Below are 21,325 nucleotides of genomic sequence, written 5' to 3' on the forward strand. Positions count from 1 at the left end.
ACTGCCTTTACGATGCCAGAAAAAGAGATTGGATTCGGGGTTCTGTTGTGAATTGACCTAACGTCCGGCAAATCCAGATGGGCCCATGGGTAGTTCTGACATCAGGCCCAGTGGAGGTTGATGGTGTGAAAATGTGCAACAAAAAAATCGGCCCTTCTCGCCTCCTGCCAGGCCTCAGTGGCTCCTCCGTTTCCAGCCAAACACTCGGCGGTACACTAAACCAGTTTTACAGTGCTGCAAATTAAAACCGTCCCACACAAAAGAATGGCAATTAAAACTGCGCGCCCTGGAGGGCAGAGAGCACGACTACGATTGGCGATTCATTCTTCCGGGGGGTCCTGAAAGGACAGCAGGCAACAATCTTCAAGCCCTGCGTCATCTGTTTTGCTGCACGCTCTGTATAACGAAGAATTCGAGAATATTATTCCCAAGCTCAGAGAGATTTGCTCCAGCCAATTAGAGAAACGCGCTGCGTCGGGAGGACAAGCCTTAAAAGGTTAAACTTTCACTTATCCAGCATCATTGCTCTTTATTCCTCAGTCAAAAGCAACAGCTGCAGGCTGCCAGGACTTCCCCACAGCCCCTGGGTCTCTAACAGCACAATTTCATGTGGTTTCCTGGTGTTCCTCCCCATCAACATTAACATATTACTGCCACATGTGCATGCTGCAAGAAGAAAAGTGCCAAAAGTTTTATATCAATTATCGGGTCCGTATTTTCGTCAGCTGCTCACCAAGCAACACTTCCAGCCTGGGAAACACAAACGTTCTGCAATGAAAAATACGTGCCATTTCTAAATGACCTAGGGTGTTAATTAAGAACTCGTTAATAGACGCCAACAGCAATGTATTAGGACATAGATGTGTTGACAGCTCATTTTATCAGGCCTCGTCGGACGAATGATCAGTCAACCTGTAAAGAGGCACACAGGGTGCTGTCTAGAATCAGGTTCGAAGACACCATCTGTAGGTACACGCAGCAGACTGCAACCCCACTGAAAACTAGAACTGCCTGTCTTTCGCCTGGTTTCCATTAACAATCAGAAAGTAACTATCAAGGCACGTCCCATCCAGATAAGATCCAGATTTGGCAAATACTGTAGCTCTGATGATGACAACGCAACTTCAACATGATATATTTTTATTTCCACACCAACCTGAAATGATCAAGTCCCTACTTTAAGCCTGGATTGTGCTTTCCGTCACAGATTTGCAAACTATTAACAAAACAGAGACTTTTCTTAAATAAAGATTACTGACAAATGTCCACTTGGTTTAACTGGTTCCTCCTAAACCTTGCATGCAAGCCCTCAACTTAATGCGAATGTCCTCTTCAAAGCAGTGATGCTGCTCAAGCACTTAAGTCTTTTTCATAAGTATGCTCTTTAAGTTCAACTTGTTTCTACGACCTGCATGAAATACTGCTCTTCTCTACATTGCTGTTGTCAGCAAGATGTTTGCTCAGTCTTAAATCTGAAATCTTTTTGAATTTCCTTTGCATATGCTAATGCATCTGGCTGACATTTTTATCCAAAGAAATTCACATTGAAACCCATTTATACAGCGGGTTATTTTACTGGATCAACCGGAGTGAAGTATGTCATTCAAAGACACAGCGTTGTTGTCTCAAGTGGGATTTGAACCCACACAACCTTCCAGTTACAAGTGGCGGCAGTCATGAGTCCAGGAGCCTAACCCCTGTTTCCCCGGGAGTTTGCTAATCCACCTATTCTGGGATCATCTGAAAACTTAACAGGAATACTAACTATACCAGAATCTGAATCACTGAGCCAGTCCAGTATAAGTTAGGAAGAGCAGTGGTCCTAATCAATACCGCGGCTGTGCCCAGCTGCTGCTGCCTGCAGGTCTGCATCCAGAGCAGGAGGGCAGGCGCCACCGCGCTCAGTCACATACAGTAGCTACAGTAGCTCAGGCCATCTTGCTGCTAAAAAAGAGGTGCATGCAAAGCATGCTTTAATTGTTTTTTTGAAAATTAACACACAAAAAAACAGGAAAACCCATTTATTCAAAATCTCTAAAATGCAAAAGCCATTGGAAAACTTTACATGAGAGAAAACTCAACAGGCCCAACCTTCAGAGTTCAGAGTCTTGACAGAAGAATGTAAAACAGAACCAAAAGTGCATGTTAGGCTGCTCTGCGGCAAAGATTCATGGACTCCAGGTTCCTTTGTGGTGGAGAGAAGAAAGATTAGTGAATGACCAAAGAGACAGCCATGCACATTACAGTAAAGCACATTAATCATGGTCAGACTCTTTCATGTTTACCAAGTTCAACTTTATTGCAGTTATCGTGTACTGTAGTAAATTTTATCCCAAAAAATTCTTGTAACAATTCACGTTTCTTTTTTATAATGCTGGCAAGGCACATTGCTGATCTGCATGGACCACATTAAGCCTGTTTTACAGCGGAACGTCTGGATTGAAATGTTTTTAAAAAAGCATCGGCGCTCTAAAGACGGCCAATACCAACAGTCCGCTCGGAGTATTTAACCTGATCCAAGCTCAGCCCGTCTGTGTATCTGGATCCAGATCGCATAGATGGGAATCGTGAGGAAATGAGCACTGACAGGAGTATTTTCAGACCAATTTGCTTCAGGAAATATGCCTTATGATGCAAGAAAAGGCACTGATGAGGCTTGGCTGGAGTGGACCCTGTGGTACAGTGTAGTCTGTCAGTGTGCACAAGAGTCCCAGTGCCCACTGGGGAGTCAGCATCCAGAGCCATCAGCTTTTACTTGATCCAGTTGTGTTTGAAAAGTTTAATGTGTTGAATAAACACAAACCATAACCCCGCTGGAGCTGTGAAGCAGATATACTGTAACGAGAGCACAGCTCAGGCCTTGGTGGTGTTGGGGGGCATGTTTCTGTGGTTAGAACTCTGCAGAACGGGGCCACCAATGCTCACAAGTTTCTCCTTTCACGCACGGGCTCTGGATCAGAAAATCGACAGCCGACAGAGATCATGCTGAAATCACAGATAAGTAAATGTTTTGAAAAATAAGTGATGCAGGGCTCAGCATGAAGCACTGGGAGCACATGATGTCCCCATGGATGGGAAACTGGTCTATCCCAAGTTTATCTGCCATGCAGCTTAGCAATTAGGGAGAATGGTAACAGAGCCCGCAGGAGGAATCACACTGCTCAACCCTGCAGTAAGGGGTCCAGGGCTCTGCCCTCACCCTCACACTGTCAGGTCCCCTGCACAGAGCTCACCTCCAGCTTCAATCTGAAGAGCTCACTCCTCAGCACATGGAAGTGCAGGGATCAGTGCAGCCTGTCTCCATGCCAGCTTCTGCTTGGACATTTGCATGATCTACAGTTACTCCTATAGGTTTTCTTCTTGTTTGTTTTACTGCTGCAGCAGAGTTAATGTTAATGCCCTTTCCACAAATATATATATATAAGGGATAAGGTTCATATGTCACCCAAAAACAAAAATGAACTTTGTGGATTTGAAGTTATTAAAAAAAAAAACATTGTGCAGAGAATTAAACTCATAAACACAAAAAAATACATCTGTTAGAAAACAAGCAGCTCCCAATTTCAACAGGAAATAGTTGAGTAATTAAAATGTCAAACGTGAGCAATAAGATGCCTTTGGCTTTTAAAAAAAATCCCTTTGAACATAAAATATGCAGACATTTTCTTGCGTGGGTGTTTCTGCATTTTTAGTGGGGTGTCTGAAACTTAATTCCTCGGATTAAACTCCAACAGCCTGCGCCAGTGTTCCTGCCCAAGTCTCGCTGGATTTAACTGTTACTAAGCCTCACTGATTAACCCCTGCTCTGGTCTCTGCACCAAACTCAGAAGTTGAATTTGCACTAGTATAATCAACTTACAACCTCTTGATCAAGACAGGAAATACAGAGCAAATGCATCTGTGATAAGCAGTGATGCATCCTCTTTAAAAACCCCAGCAAAGGCTGGCTGACTCCCCTCCGTGCGCGCTGCCGAAAAAGCAGCTGGCTCTGAAAGGCACATGGCTCTGGCGAGCGCAGTCCTGACCTCCCCGGCCGGTGTGTCAGGCTGCTCAATCACAGGCAATTAGAAACGGGGGTGATAAATAATGGTAATGGTATGTGAAAGTAGAAGGCAGAGCAGGGAATGGGCAGAACCCACAAGGCCCTGTTTGTGTCTGAGGGTGTGAGCGTAGAAATCAGCACAAGACCTACATGTTACAAGCTTTTACTCCGCAGCTCGGCCTCACATCTGGGCCTGCTTAAGCTATGATTGCAAAAGTAACTTTCTGATTTCCAGATAAATACCTCTTAGACCAAAACAAATAACACTTGTTTCAGAAGGCTTTTATCAGCTGTCCAGAACTGAAGCCTCAGCCATCGAGTTTCTTGTGGTTTTGTAGAGATACAGGCCCGCCGAGAGAGACCGAGAGAGAGGAAGAGAGAGGGGAGCAGGAATGGAGAGGGGGGGAGGAGAGAGAGGTGGGGGGAGGCAGAGGACAGAAAAGAGGCGAGAGAGAGGGAGAAGGAGAGTCAGTGCACTAGGAGAGTTGTGGCGCTGCTGCTGCTGCTGCTTGATAATCCCTCACTACAGCGAGAACACATTGTTTTCTATCAGGGTACCTGCAGATACACATACTCACATGTTTTTCGCATTAGCCCTACTCACAAAAGAGGCTGCCAAGACATACCTTGGCTCGGCCCGAGCAGCGCTCTGAGCTCAGGGAGCGTCTGCGCAACGCATCAGCTCCACGGCTCTGTCCGACCCGACGGCTCGGACACGCGGGGCCTTCACGACGAGCGCCCAACCCTCCTGGTTCTGCTACCAGGCGATGGCCTTACTTTTCGCCGCTGAATGTACTTAGAATACAGTATGTGTTTTTGCTAAAAACGTTCTTGTTTTGAACTTGTTTGCTTTAGTACATTTTGCAAGGCGCCCTCAAAACCGCTCAGTCGGGGGTTATTCTGCCCTGACTGCACGAATTAAAAACAAGCGGAGGTTTCTGGTATCTGGCACGCTATGTAAGACACCTCAGGAAGGAGAAGAGTCACAACCTTGCTGACAAATTCAGTACCCAGAAACGAAAACCACACCAGAATCTTTCTGATAAAAAGCACCCAGAAAGCTACTGCTATCAATCAGTGCTGGTTTTGAGAGCAACACAAGGTTGGGGGGGAATTTTCAAGGATATTTCTTGTTAGTAACCTGGTGTGCTATATAGGAACTCGTGCTATTGTGGGTGTGCATTGTGTGTGTTGTCAAAGACAACTGCTATACACACACACTGATGCAATATTTTAATAATCTCAGCTTTCACAAAAGGCAAACCTTTCCCCAAGGACCGGTTTTTAGGAACACAAGTCTTTAATTTGATACTTGGAGTCACGTGCTGGGCTTCAGTTTATATACACTCTCAAAGCGGCCTCATGGCTGCAGCTACACTGGGCTCGAGCTGCTTTTCCTTTGTGATTTTCTCATGTGATAGCGTTGCCAAAGCCTACAGTGAGCAGATCTGAACAAGCTTTCTTTTTCTCATTAACTTGCAGCGGGGCAGGGCCCCCTGGATTCTTGCTAAATATAGCCAGGGGTCCAGCAGTGCCAATGGCCCAGGCCGGCCCAGAGAAATGTTTTCCCAAGCCGGCTCAGGCTGGCCCCGCACAGCGCCGGGGCATGAGATCGCACCCGCTACAAGGAGCTGATCTCGGAACGCTGAGGCTTGAACAATACTCGTCCTGCAAACCAGTCAACAGTTTAGAGAAGTGGAGTTTTTCCAAAAGCCGATCGGGACGCCGTGCCAACAAAGTGCTGGTCTCATAGCTCCGGTTTATCCTCTGTGTAAACACATTTCGTCCCAGGCTGCGTCAGAGGTGTCCCGACTGGGTGCGTCCAGGGAAAAGCCTACTCCAAGGATCACTGCTGCTGCCTTAGCGTTTCAGGGAGCCGAAGAACACAAGGTCGCCTCAAGGGAGCAGCCCGAACACATAAACCAACACTCAGGGCCCGAAGCACTTTTAATACCCCACCAACACACAGGTGTTCATTAATTCCACGTGATGGTGCCGGAGTCTCGGTGTCTAGCTTCAAAGCCCAGCGCAAGCAAGGGGTCTGCAGTGATGCCTGGGGCCCCAAGCCGGAGTGAGAGGGATTTGCTTTTCGGAAGAAGCTGGTACCCACTTCCTCCCGCTAAGCCCTAAACCCCACCTGCTGCCTCCCCGCCCTGCTGTCAACATTAATCGCGGCAATTAAAAAAAATTGGAAACTGAATCTGTGTGTTTTGGCTACAACCGCTCTTTACGAACGGAGCCAGAAACATTAACTCTCTCCTAGGTTTTGCTTACACGTCACACAACGCTTATGCACACAAGCACATACACACAAACGTCTGCGATCGCTAAACAACATTTCTCCACCTGGCTGCATAAAAACATGACTGACATAATCTTCATCCCTGAGGTGTCGCACACAAGCCACAGGACCTCACAGCGGAGAGCACAGCCTAAGAAGTCATGACCCCAGGGAGAGCCAGCAAAACTGGTGGGACCTGACGGACAGAGTCTCCACTCAACTCACATAGAAGGTCCGATTGACCTGAGGAGCCAGCTTCTCCGTCTCCAGCTTCCACTGCACGGGGCGCAGGGAGTTCAGCACGAACACCAGCGGCTTCTCGTGCTCCGGCAGGGACTGGATGGGCTTCAGCTGCAGAGTCACCTGCGCCAGACAGAAGGGGAGAATTATTGACAAGACAGCACAGCGAGCGAAGCCGGCCTCTGGACCCTGAGGTGAGGCTGCGACCAAGACACACAGTTAGAAGCTGGTTTAACAGGTCCTTAGGTATGAAGACACCTATAGGAGCTGCCATCCAGGATAAGGGCTAGACATCCCGAGGATAATGCTTGGACCTTTCTAGTCTTGAGCAGAGAAAATTCTGAGAGGACCAGATACTGTATACAGTCCTAAAAACACTCTGCCAAAGTCAACCCAGCAGATCTCTTCGGAATCAAGAGTGAAACACAAACCAGAGGGCACAAGTGGGAGCTATGAGGAAGTGACTTAAAAACGGAGAACAGGAGAGCGACACTTCATGACCCGGAGGTTTGTGGGAGCGTGGCACAAGCTTCCCAGCCACGCTGTCGAAACCAATACCCTGGAACATTTCAAGAAATGACTGAATGAGATTCTTGGAACGATTACCTACGAACTACCAAACAGCCTAGAAGGGCAGGGCCAGAAGGGCTCCTCATCTTTGTCGCCTTTTTAAAGCTCTCACACCCCTGGCCAGGAGAGTGACAGACAAATCCCCTCTCTTCCCCCAGCCTCCACCGCCCCTGGCCTGCAGCCTCGTGACGGGCAGAAGCTCAGTTTTGTTGTTTCTCTCGGGGATGAGCCCCAGTTACCACCAGGGCAGTGCAGTTTCCCTGCGGCCGGCAAGCTGCAGTTAGGATTCGGCACCCAGTACGCTCTTGCTGTGTAGATGAGTCAAAAAGAATCAGTTCGTTTCAAACCGTAACCTGATTCTTTCACAGAGCACAGAAGAAGAAACGGAAATAACAGCATTGAGGAACAAAGGCCATAGAACAGCAAAAACGAAGTCCCCGAAGACAGAGAGAGTGGAAGAAATGACATAAAGCTTATCTCCGAGGGTTCTGGAGTCACAGTCTTAGACAAAGCTGCGTGTGTCAGAGAGAATCTCAGCTCCATGGCGTGCTGCGGTTCATTTCTTGGGAGGTTTGGTTTTATTTCAGGCTTCTATGGAAATTGTAAAAGAAAAAAAACATAATCTGTCGAAACCTCTGCTTGCATTTGTCCAGTCTCTGAAGCAAAATAAGCATCCACCCACCAGGACTTAAAAAAACCCCAACAAGTACTAGATTGTACCTGCTTGTGTTTGCTTGGTTTCAGAGAGTAGGCAGGGTGCCAAACACAACTAATGCCAAAAGAAAGAAAGAGAGAGCAACCAGGCTGGCGAAGATGTGCGATTATACTAAGGGACATAAACAATTCCACAGCGGAAAGGACAGCCAGGATTCACAAACATGGCTGCACAGAAAAGGACTATGTGAAAAAACAAAATGGTTACCTTTAGGATGCCTCCCTCTCTGACCCCCCCAAACAATCTATCCTGAAAACTGCAGCCCAAATGCAGGCGCAATGAGTGTACAAGAGAGCACCAGAGCCACGCACCCTCCCTCGCACATCTCAACAGCCACAGACAGCTGCAGACGTCTCCCTCCCAGGAGAGGATGTCTTCATAGAGGCCCGGCGATCTCTACAAAAACAGGCCCGGAGACTTCGGCATTCTGGTAACATGATTTACGCCGTATCACAGGGCCAGAGGATGAAAGACAGTAGCGCAGGGCCTCGCCAACCAGACACAGCGTCGTAAAGATGATACTGTGCTGTCTGTTGACTTTGAGGGAACAATCTGTGTGTCTTAAACATTCTCAGAGCCAAGGGGACAAGAGACAACAGGGGGAAAATGCTTTAGTCTGGATTTGGTATTTTCTTTGTCTTTATAAAGAAGGCTGCTTGAAGATCAGCAATGTGGAGCCAAGGAGATGGCACCGCACAGGCAAGAGAGGGGTCAGGTTTCTGTCTAATAAAAGCCTCTTTGCACTGAGACAGCTGCCAGGGGCTGGCCACTCCGACAGCCTCCCCTGGAAAGCAGGCGGCCCAGCTGTTGCCTTCAGCCCTGCTGAGGCCAGGACGACACTACGACAAGCCCCGAGGACAAGGCAACTCCAAGGCCACAGACCTGCTCTTTCACAACCCAGCCTCCGACCCCTTCACGAGCAGCAGCTGCCAAAGCAAGCAGCACTTTCCCTTTTCTTACTGACCTCTTCATGTCAGCGGACAGGAACTTAACTTGAGTGACTCCTTCAAATAAAAAAGACTCTTATTACTAATCATGCACCGGGCTGTCAATGAAAATACTTTTTATATTTTTTTTGCTCCAAAGGATTCTTTCTCCACATGACCACTACAGAAAGAAAAGGACATCTCAGCCTGCTAACTGTGGAATCTCACAGTAACTGTCACATTCCCGTTCAGAAATCTCACTTGGCACTGTGGGATTTCAGTAGCTCCGTCTGTAGGAACAGGACGCTTCCTTTATTGGCAGAGTTAATCTAGGAATTACTTTAAAGTGTGAGTCACTGAACAGCTCAACACACCCATCATTATCAAAAAACGTTTCCAACAAACGAACAAAAACAAATACTGCCAACAAATAATGCCAACATCTTGTGTTAAATCACTGACCATATCCTGATTGTCTTTTGGCTTTAGAAGAGTTCAAGGAAACGGCAGGCTTATACATTCATGGAAGGTGCTGCAGGAAACTTTCTCCTCAGATCTGTGTCTGTAGGAGCATTTATGTCTGAAGTGCAAATGCGCACATGTACAGTATGTGTGTGATCAGTATCTGCTTTTGATCAAGCATGTATGTCCAGTCAAAGTATAAACAGGATATCACGTACTTGCCCAAGACCGAATGCTTCACAGTTCTTAAAAATGCATTCCCCTTTCTAGACCCCCTCTTTTTCCCTGGACTTGTGGGCTCCTATCAACTATCAGCCATCAACTCCAAAGGGAACTGTCCTCCTTATTTTCCGAAAAGATCAGTGCACACACCTTGCTAGGACTAGGATACATTAAACATTTTCCCCACAAATTACAGTTTTGGGGGGGATTTACAGTATGCTGAAAATGAGAAACTGGAACAGTTTTGCACAGCAGTAAAAAAATATTCTCCAGCAACTGTCCTGCCCATCCTATTCACTTGAAACAGAAGGCCACCTCACCGCAGAAAAAGACTTCTCCATGGCTTGATGTCCCTGCGCTCACGCCGGTCTCCACAGGCCCGAGCACACAGAGACACGTCTGTCACCCAGCTCATGCCGCCCAGAGGAAACGCCCAGCTCAATTATAACTCTACAAGCAACGCGCAACTGCCAGTGGATCTGCCTGAGAACACCAAACGCTAAGCATTAAGTTTGAAAGTTTGTCTTCTAATGATGTCAAAGGCACTTCCCATGACTTGTCACACTCGTGTCCGGCATGCAGCAAAGTGCCTCTTCAGCAACATGACGTTCCAAAAGACAGGAAATCGTATCTTACAGAATGTCATGTGTTATACAGAATAATTTGGGTAATAAATTATAAGCTGTCAGGCAAAATGTTATTATTGATATCTTTTGGCATGCACAAACCTACAGCTGCTTTTTGTTTTGCTTTAAAGCAAACATTTCTTCGGCTGCAGCTGACGTGCGTGTAAGCAGTTTCACACAGAACAGTGAAAACGTCCTGCGCGAAACACGTCTCCGATGCCGCCTCTCAGGGCCCTTGATGTGGTCGCTCCGCAGTGCCCGTCCGAGGAGCATGAACGTGTGTGTGCTGGCGTATCGTTACTGATTCTTATGCGCATCTTGGCTTTTTCTGGGTCAGTGCAGCAGAAGAAAAGGGAGCCTCCAATTGATGGAGGAAAAAAAAAAACGAGAGCTTTGAGTGTTCTTTATCATCAACTGATCCTCAGTGATCTCACTTCAGTACCTGGTGCCTCTCCGCTGCACTCCGATGGCAATCAGTCTGTCTCCAGCCACCGCCGACACATAAAAGAGCTCCGAGATAAAGGCTGCCCTGATAAGAGAGCTGCATGGAACTGGCGGGACACAGATCATTCTAGAGCACTGTGCATCACGATGCTGCACACAGGGACTGGGGGGAGGGCTGCCGGGCGTCTGTGGTGTTTAAAACCACACATCTGTACCGAAGTACACACACTCACTCACACCTGGCGTGCTGATGAAAAGTCACATCATAATAATAATAATAATAATAATAATAATAATAATAATAATAATAATAATAATTACTTACACTTATATAGCGCTTTTCTGGACACTCCACTCAAAGCGCTTTACAGGTAATGGGGATCCCCTCCACCACCACCAGTGTGCAGCCCCACCTGGATGATGCGACGGCAGCCATAGTGCGCCAGAACGCTCACCACACATCAGCTATCAGTGGGGAAGAGAGCAGAGTAATGTAGCCAATTCATAGAGGGGGATTAATAGGAGGCCATGATTGGTAAGGGCCAATGGGGAATTTGGCCAGGACGCCGGGGTTACACCCCTACTCTTTTCGAGAAACGCCCTGGGATTTTTAATGACCACAGAGAGTCAGGACCTCGGTTTTTACGTCTCATCCGAAGGACGGCGCCTGTTTACAGTATAGTGTCCCCGTCACTATACTGGGGCATTAGGACCCACATGGACCACAGGGTGAGCGCCCCCTGCTGGTCCCACTAACACCTCTTCCAGCAGCAATGTGGATGTCCAACAAGAAGAGGGCACGGTTATGTTACTTTCACTAAGGTGGGCTGTATGGTAGGTGTACCGCTAGCCCACATGTCACTGTGATGTCACACGAGGCGATCCGCAGGGAGAGTCGCCTGGCCACACTACAGCACAGTTCTTACTGTGACCGGAGCCGTCACCCTCAGCCGAGGTTCAATTTTCCCCTGCTCAGTGACATTTCAGGAGAGCCAGGAGAGTCTCTGATACAGGTCTATACTGCTTGCAGGCAATTACAGCAGTTTAGATACACTAATAATGCAGTGCTTTCAATGTCAGATGGGGAAAAAACTCCAACTCCACTGACATTTGCCTTCAAGCGCCTCTGTTAAGCAAACGATATCAAAGGGAATAATATTAAAAACAAAATGAACGATAAAGCATTTGAGTTACACAACCGTGCTATCCTGCAGTTTGTTGTAGCATGTATGACTTAACAGCCAAGGTCACCCAAGAACAATGGATTCCTAAGTCACTAGAAAATCTGTAGAAACCCAGATTTCATGCAAAAAAAAGTTTGCTTGCACAGAAGAAAGTTCAGTTTGTTCCCCCGTCTCAACTGGTAGCTTTTTGCAGTCTCCGCGGTGTATTCAGAGCATGACAGAAACAACACTGGAGTATGATTTCTGAGCACCATGAGAAATGTGCTGTCTGACAATTCGCTGCTTGTGCTCTAAGAACTGCACATTCTCTCCAGCAAAACTATCTATAAATCCACCTGATAAAACAATCATCCTATTACTCATCTTGCTCTCCAGCCAAAAAAGCTCTCTTTTGATGTTTGGGTTTGTTAAATTGATTAGACAAAGAGAGCCTGGAGAAGATTAAACAGGCCATTCTGCCCAGTCTGGCTTACTAGCGTCAACTCAGCGTATCACCGAATCATATGCAGAGATAGGAGAAGCATTCTCTTCACTTATAAAAGAAAACAAAAACTCTATTCTTTTCATCCTTAAAAAAACAGGTTAAGTTCGTCTGAAATCCTTTGATAAACACCATTAATCTTTGCTCACTGTTTGCAGGCACATGGTGTCAGCAGTCAGCTGTTCCCCAGGGGGTGTTAAACTGCACAGCAAAGGCCGCAGGTTCACCTTGCAGAGATGAGAGCAAGTGGAGCTGAGGCTGTACAGGACTTTCATGTTAATTTGATAACAACAAGTGCTTTATCGGTTAGAGGCCAACACCAGAGAGTCCTACTGTCAGAAGTATAAATAGACAGGCATTAAGTGCTCACTGACACTCTTAGATAAGCATTGCACTAGCCAAATAATAACCATTTACAACCTTGAGGCGCTCTAGTTTTTCTTTTGAAGGATGTAAGCATAAATATAGCAAGTCCGTAAATATTTCAAACTGATGGCCCTTAGTGGTCTTGTAGACTGCTGAGGTCAGAATACAGAGAGCATGAAACCCTGTGACCTTTCTTGTGCTGTCATGCAGTTCAACATGAACGCGGAGCCCCACTGCAGGCGATACTGAACAGCACAGACTCTGCTCCCCGGTACTGGCTGTGTCGTCACCAGGTGCACCGTGCATCGTGCACTACCTGGTGCAGCTGTGTCACAAAACAGCCGTTCTGATTATATGGAGAGAGTATGAGCCTCCAGCACGGAGAACGGTCTGGTGCTTTACTCCTTTATCTGATAGCCATGCCTAACAATGACTGCTTTGTTTCTGCAATCAGGAGGGACATCGTGTGTACTTATCTGTGAAGGTCAGCACCAAGGCGGAGAACTTAAAAACTCTTTTTTCAAGTATTAGAATCTGAAGGGAATGTCCAAATGGCAAAGCACCTTACATGTCATCCACCTCTTCCTGCACAAGGTCCCCTCCTGTTGTCTGCAAGTCTTGGGTGCAGGGATGAGTTAATGCACAAGCACAGCCTGAACTCTGTGATCTGGCCGCATTTCAAATATTTAATAGTGTATGGGAAAAAATCCCCAAAAGCTATCTGTTAATACACAAGGATGCAAGCTGTTGCAAATGTCAGCCCATTATTTAATGTGGTAGTGTTCATAATTGATGTCAGTCATTCAGCTAAAGCTATGATGTTAATCACTTAAAATGCACATAATGCTAGACTACTTGTGTTTCTAGCAATTTCCAAAGTGGATAACAGATTTGTGTAAAGCTGTTAAAAAGGGCAGCACACTGGTTTATTGCAGATCTTCGAAGTAGCCAAATTTTTGGATGATTTCTCATACAGCGTAGTATTTCTTAACACCGCTTCAACAAATCATGCTGGAAATTAGCCATACAAATGATGGCAGACACGGGGACTTAAATCATAATAAACATTTTGATAAATGCACTGAATCAAACTTTGAACATGGTTTTCAAATAAATAATTCGCCGAATTCTAAAAACCAGAAGCCGTTTTACTAATCTGATATGCAAAGGTCTAAAGCCAATCTCATTTGAGGGCGGCTCAATCGGTGATTGGACAGAAATCACCAGCCAGGAGCCCTGCAGAGTATATTCTCATTGGCCGTTCTGGGAAACCCATGCTGAGAAATCACTCCTTCACACTTTGACGTTGGAGTTGCCCGAACACATTGCAGGCCTGAAGTCAAGCAAGAACCTCAGCAGCTGGTGTGTGTGTGTTTGTGTCACGACAGCCGCCCACAGGCTGCGCAGGTACCCTTACTGGGGGCCTCGGGAAGCTCAACAACAACAGAGGGCCCACTGGACGGGCTTACCCCCAGAGCACCAAGCCAACGACATCATTCTAACTCAGTTGCTGATGTCACTTCCTTCAATCCCAGGGTGCAACAGTGCAGTCCCGATGCGGAGCAAAGCTTCCTGGGAGAATGAAGGTGCAGAGCTCATCATGCACACAGCATCACGCAAGGCCAAGTCCTTCTTCTCCTGCAAGATTCCAGTCCTGCCAGGTTTCAAGGGCTTAATGTAAGACGGCGGAACTCTACTGCACAACATTAACAAGTGGGTAACGTCTCAGTTACGTACAAAGTATTCTCCGGATCAGCACTGACGGTTCTAGTGCGCTGTCTTTAGGCTGCTGCTGCTAATAGTCTAAACTGTGTTCGACTCCAGACTTTCAATTCATAAATTGCAGACAACTGTCCACACTCCACTTCCTAGCAGACGCGTCAGGATGGAGTGGGTTTTTACGGGAATGCATGAGAAAAGGTTAAAACCCCTTTAGCTCCTCAATCTGGGAAACAACTACAAGTTCAAGAGCTCTTGCAAGTTTCGTGTCTTGGGGTTTGCTTCCCGTAAGGCATCATGTTGGAAAAGTTTTTTTTTTCCCCGAAAGAATCACGGTTCCAGTTTTTATCAAAGCATGTGTGTACATCAGAATTCCTGAACTTGGTATATTTCCAATTAAACAGTTTATCTAATTTTTTTTAAATCCAGAAGTTATACATCAGACATATTATGGGATATGTATGTAGATCGTGGTACTTTTTCTTGACGGACAAAATCTGCTTTACAACTACAAAAAAAACCACAGCAACACACAGTGCATTAGCAAAATACTCAATCTAGCAGCGATAATTTTGCAGTAAATCCAAGTAATGAGTATCACTGGATAAAAAAGAAAAATATGAAATATTGTCTTTAGTAGCCTGAAAAAGTACAAAATGAATATCTATACACTCAATCAGATTTTGCTCACCTATAAATGAAAATGCTAGCTGACAAAGGGAAACCAGCGGATCAACACGAACTGTGAGTATTACAGAATCAGACCCAGACAGGTAGAATCCTGAAGGACAGCTATGATGGGGTCGAGGTCTAAGCCTTGCAGGAGATGGAAAAGGACCCACATCCCTTCTGGATATCTCTCTGGACAGAACAGAGAGAAGACGGTTTCCTTTCTATTTCTCCGTGAATGAGCTCAAGTCTCTCCTCGGCTGGAGGAACCACTTAGATAACTGAGGCTGGTTAATTCCACAGCTCTCTTCAAACCCAGGATGGCAGGAAAGCCTCCATCAAGCTGTGGCTCAGAAATGTAAGGTTTCAAGGGTTGATTTATCCTGGGGCAAACTCACAGACAGGTGGGCTCTTCAAGACATACTCAGCCTGCACAGAGCCACGTGTTCTTCTTTATTCACTGAAGAATAAGCACCCAGGAAAAGACCTCCACTGGGTTAAATGCCTTCTTCCATGTTTTACAGGTCAGGAGTGCCAGGAATCACATTCCTCAGAGTGGAAGCACAGAGACCGGAGTCCCTGCTTCATGGAAGCCGAATTCGGTATGGAGCGAAGGTTCGCTCAGACCGCACACATTTGCTCCTCAGCAGCTCCCCTGCTGTTGAACATCAAAAACACGGTACAGTAAAACATGTATCCAGCACAGCTGGATGACTGCAGAATTACCACCAATGAGCGATTGATTAAATGTCAGAGCGATGCGCTCAGCCTCTCCCGCCAAACACTCATATTGTAACAGTTATGTAGGAGCAGCTTTTGAAGAACAACTGAATGACTGGAATATGGCAAAGGGAAGTCAAAACTGCTGCCTGAAAGCTTTTCGTTGGCAGAACTGAAGCAAGAACAAATCCAGGACTCCCTTTTCCTTGCTTTCTTTTATTAATCACACATGTTAACAGGTTTCTCACAACACTCCCAAACCCCTGTGCACAACCAGCCCTGTCCCACCACAGGAGCTGTCGAAAGACTTCCACAAGGTAATTAGGTCCACATTTTTAAGGGTTTTATTAAAGCACAACAAGCTCTCTGTGCAAACCAAAGGGGGACCATTCGCATCCTCACTTGTAATCTATACATGCAAGCAGAAAGAGGACACACAACTTCACACAGCTGAAGAAGGCTCAGCAATGGAAACAGCGTGGAACCACCCTTTACCTGGGCCTCTGCAGCCTTGCTATGTAGTGCACTCTGATGCAGTTCCCTGCTCGGACCCTTGTACAGTATATACACAAGTATTCCAAACTCGACACCACACAGAGGCCTGAAGGGCATCTGCTGTATCTTTCTACACAAGACTTTGCAGGAAAGAGACTCACTGCAGGTAGACCCTTCGCCCAAACTGCCCCTCAGGACCCCAGCTTATAAACAAGAGTCACATGGATTTGCCTAGAATTCCATGTCTTCTACTGGGAATTCTCAGTGGTGACCACTGGTTGTTTTTGCTTTCCACCATGACTTAGTCGTTCTGTAGGTTGTTTCCTTACTTTAATAGGTTATGATTTATTTCTTGCTTTGCTAGAATGCACCATTTAACCATGTAACTTAAAGTTACCGCTGTAGTCAGGATACTGCATTGTAGAAGCTGTGATGATTTAACTTAAAGGCATTAGTTAAATACTGTACAATGTTAATAATAGTAATGTGGATCTTGTTGAACATTAAGACTTCTAGACTTGAATCTTCTTCACATCAAGGCATTTAGAACTATATCTTTTATGAGGTCGTTTTAGATTAATTACTACTTTTATTTAATTATACTAAATCAGCACCGCTAGCCAGGAGCTTGTGGGCCTCCAGGCTTCTCTGTTGTTTAGTCTGTCAGAGCAGTCTCCACGCGAACCACAGAAACCCTGGTAAACACTCATTCAAGATGGAAAACGCCGTTTTCTACAAACTCTCTCTCCTGTGTAGTCAACAGCCGCGGTTCCAGAGTCCAGCGGACGTGCAGGTGTGCGCCAGGTCACTCTCTCAGCGTGGCACACTTCTCTGGCTGACACACTCTTTCCTCTAACGGTGTTGCTCACCAAAACATTTGCCTGAGCTACTGACTAGCCACTTCGGAGCTTGGAAGACAGGTTGTCTAATATTTCTGTCCAGAACAAACAAGGGGAAAAAACTCCAGAAACAGCATGAGATGAATGAGTGAGCACTTCCCAGCCCTTTCTGTCTGCCTGCATCAGGCACCAAGGCCGATCTGTTTCCCTCTTTCCCAGAATCTGAATGCAGGTGAATTGAAAGTGTGTAAGTCACCGGGAGGAACTGGCAAAAACAGACCGACTTTCTCAAATCAGTGGGGCTGAAAGTCATCACAGCCTGCTACCAAAAAGCACAAAAGGGGTGCCTGACATCAGTCATCAGTAATCAAGACAGTTCCTCAAAACAGATTGCAGTTAATCTGCATAGATCTCCGTTTCAAGGTGTGCTGCTTAATAAGATCCCTTTTTACTGGTGGACAACATATTCATCCATTACTCTAAATCAGTGAGACTAATTCCTGGTGAGGGTCATGACAAGCACATGGAGAAACGGACAGTAATTAATGAAGACAGCTTGTCTTTTGCAAAAAGCCTTGTAAAAACAGGGAGGATGTGAAGATTGGAATCGGACTATGACCCGCAAGGCAGTGTTAACACCCACCAAGCTCATTACTACAGTAATTCAGAATGAGCACAGTGAATTCTTGTGGTGGTCCTGCACTGTGGTTTTGCTCTGTGTTCCTGAAACAAAGTCCCCTCAAAAGGCTGCAGTTGAATCTTCCTCCCCCCTGTTCCTGTTGTCTTCTGAGAAACCGGCAGAAACCCTACACCCCTTCGTCTTCGAAAGCTCATGAAGACTCACAGGTTTCGGTGAAGGCCGAGATTGTGTGCCAAGAGGGAGAGCTTAAAATATCTCAATCTAACGCATTGAGTGCTCTCAATTACACTGGCATTCTGGCTCTGGAGAGATGGCTAAGGCGTGCTTGTTTAGCTTCTGCTTATACACAGGCGTGACAGTGTGGTGCGCGGAATGGAGGATGTTTTCTAGTGGGGGAAATGACGGAAACGAAGGGGGAATCAATGTGTCGTTCAAGCCCCTGGCCTGTGCTGGGGGAGTCGGCTCAAGGGCAGCGGAAGGAGATAAGTATTCCACCTGGAAGAGCCTGAAACAGTGTCGTCCGAACTGTAGGTGCACAGTGGAGAATGTCAAGGATTCCAGCTGCCAGGCCAACCAGGGCTTATCCTGGATCAGCGCAGTCAGGGCTTACAGGAAAACTGCTGCCGAGGACAGCTGATCTCTCCCCACGCCCCCGTCGTGTTCTTCAGCCGCTGCTCTCCCCGTTTTCCTTGAAATCTCTCAGCCTGTTTCTCATTTTCTCCTGCTTGCGCCCACAGGACCGTGAAGGCAGGCACAGAGATGGGGTCGCGGTTTGCCACTCTCACACGACGCAGGACAGAGAAACTTGCTTTCTTTCCATCGCAACTTCCCCGTTGCCCTCCCCGCTCAGTGCAGCCCCAGGGGGTCATGCATAAAAGAGAAACACTAAGTACAGAAATCCATCCGAAATGCCCCAGATAAACAGCACTCTGTCTGAAGACACACAGCTTCTGCGAAGAAAATAAGTGAAACGTTTTGCTTTTGTCTTTGGTGAAACACAGAGGGACGATTCCAATTTCTCATGCAAGGGCCGATACTACAGGAACTGACCGACAGACGGACACAGCAGGGAACAACAGAGAGAGCCTGGAATGGCTGAGGCCTAAAAACTAATCTATAAAAGTAATAACTTTGCCGGTCATTGCAGTTCTTATTCCAAAGAAGTACAGGCTGACACAAGTGACCACCGCGCTCAGGAGGGTACTGACCATGAAAAAATTACCAGACCATTAGATCACTGTAGTAACAACGTATTTGGACACCGTTTGCAAAAACCTGGATGCTGAAAGGAAAAACAAAACAGGTGCCAGATTTTTTAATTCGTAAATTACTAAATCTCTCTTCTGGCCTATTTCAGACATAGGCTCTTCTCGCACTAAAAAATAAATCAAAGAGTCAAAGAAATTGCTTGCAGTATGTTATTACATTGGATACTGTGTTTCTGCAGTCACATAACTTACAGGCAATGTGAAGGCAAGCATTTAACTGCAGGGGTCATGCGCTCTGTGACTTTAAAGACAGCTCTTCAACATGTGCTCAGGACGTGTTCAAAGACGAACGAATTGCCTGCTTATTCGGAACTAGAAGCTTCAGCATATCCTTGCTTACATTTGGGCTTTCAGCTCTGACAGAGATCAGTCATATCTCTCTGCCGAGGATGTGCACGATTCAGAATCTTCTTTTGTTCCGCTTTCTCAATCAGCCCCGGCATCAGTAGGGTTTAATTGTTGTTTTAAAAGATATCAAAGTCCTACAAATACCTAGGGCTTGGAATGCGGTGCAGGGAACAATCTTATCTGCAAGCCACTGTAGACAAAACTCACCACAGGTTTAAAGTATGTGGAATCTCTACCACACTACAATCCATTACAACAGCCCTTCACAGATCTCTGGTCTGCACTGGGAAATGGAAGCAGACTTCCTATAATTACTAGGTTACTTAGGACAAAACCAATAAGCCCTCTCTGTATATTAGGATTCAAGCTGGAGGGTTGTGAATACTCTAAATTTCAATTTATTTTTGTCAATGGCTCATTACGTATTTAATTTAAATTAACAATGCTGTTGATAGAACAGAAGACTGGGACAAATGCTAAAAATCCACATGCCCGTTTTGTTGTAATTGCCTGTTTTTCCAGTAACTACTTAGTGTAACTCAGTAGTGCTTTTTAAATTTACAGAAGGCACCACAAGTGTTCCCTTTGTCACACTCCTCAGGAAACATTGTTCTTTTTAAATTTCTAGGCAAATAACGTCACACCTCCAGATTTGTCAACCACACAAAGTCTGAATGAACTTAACAGGAACAAGCTGAACTTTTCACGAATACACGAAAACCACTAAAGTCACTTCAGGGCATGTCTGCCCTGTACTCAAAAAGCACATGTTGGACTGTGTACCATTGTCGTTAATTTCTTTCAGAAAAATAATATGGTAAACAGCCAGAAAAACAAACACACACACATACATGTCAGCAAACATAGTGATAGCTGTTCATCAAACATAATAGTAAGGTTTATGAACTTACACAGGTAAAGACTTGATTGTCGATAGACATGATTCAGAAGCCTTAAGCCTTATTTTCACATGTTTGGCAGCCTCAAGCAAATATTTCTGATGTGCCATTTGATTGCTGATTAACTTGTACTCCAAAGAGTCTAGATTATACATGCATTCAACAGGATTTCAGCTTCCAACACAAGCCAGCAGAATTTAATCATTTACACAGTCATTTACCCACAGAAAACCTGACATAAGAATAAGCAGGCAACTTTTGTGCTGAAAATATAATTAATAGTTTCCAATCCCCTTTGGTGGGGTTTAACTACTGTGTAATTGAAGACTTAAAAAAAGTTTCTACGCATTTATCATTATGAGTGATGATGGATTACTCAGTGTCGTCTTTTAATCTACTGGTGAAATAAGTCTTTCAAGTACAGGGATGAGCTTTACAAGAGCTCCATGTTTCAAAACTGGATTCATTTCCAGGCCAGAATACCAGCTTCAATGAAGTATTGCACCTACAGCCCCTCTCAGAGCTTGGATCTGGGCTGCATTTCTTATTCAGTTTTATTCTCATTTCATGATCTTTCACAAAATTCCACTCGCAGCCAATGAACAGGCAAGGGGGCAGCTGTGAAGGAACATCTCAAATCTACTTCCAAGGAGCAGCAGCAAAACTGATATCTTCAGCAAAAGCATCTGATTTACTTCGCCGTCACACCTGGTTAAAAACACGGGGTGGAAGTCTGACAAAGTAAAATGATGAAGAAGTGGAGGCTTACTTTAAAGAGTGACATGCTTGCAGTGGTGTCATAATCTAAATGTGACTGTGCCAGAAGCTCCTCTTTAAAAGCAGATCAGAACTGCACCTCGGACAAATGGAAATGTTCAGTATGAAATCTGTAAAGCTTCCATCTAGTGGATATAGCACAAAACACGGTATCATTCTGGGTTCTCGAGACAGAAGTGTTCCCTAATAAGTGAAGACACATGTGAGCTTTAAAGTATAACAAAAAAAAAAAATGTAATTAAGTGCTTAATGTACACAGAGTCTGTACTCCTCTCTTTGATAACATGGGCTCCAGTTGTTCGGCCTGACACACCGTCAGGAGTCCGTGACTCAAGAGATCCAGTTTTACTGCTCCATGGTGCAGACAGCTTCCTTGCCATTGGAAACCTTAG

General features: G+C 45.7%; 1 protein-coding gene across 2 annotated transcripts in view; it reads right to left on the bottom strand.

The window, feature by feature from the left end:
* The window catches only part of tgfbr3 (transforming growth factor, beta receptor III), an 88,109-nt gene that overhangs the window by 30,323 nt on the left and 36,461 nt on the right, over nt 1-21,325 (bottom strand). For both annotated transcript variants that reach the window (XM_015355227.2, XM_015355228.2), the window contains one exon: nt 6,549-6,686. In XM_015355227.2, the coding sequence (XP_015210713.2) occupies nt 6,549-6,686 (138 nt within the window). The remainder of the gene's footprint in view (nt 1-6,548; nt 6,687-21,325) is intronic.

This window comes from Lepisosteus oculatus, chromosome 9, assembly GCF_040954835.1.
Source record: "Lepisosteus oculatus isolate fLepOcu1 chromosome 9, fLepOcu1.hap2, whole genome shotgun sequence".
NCBI lineage: Eukaryota > Metazoa > Chordata > Actinopteri > Semionotiformes > Lepisosteidae > Lepisosteus > Lepisosteus oculatus.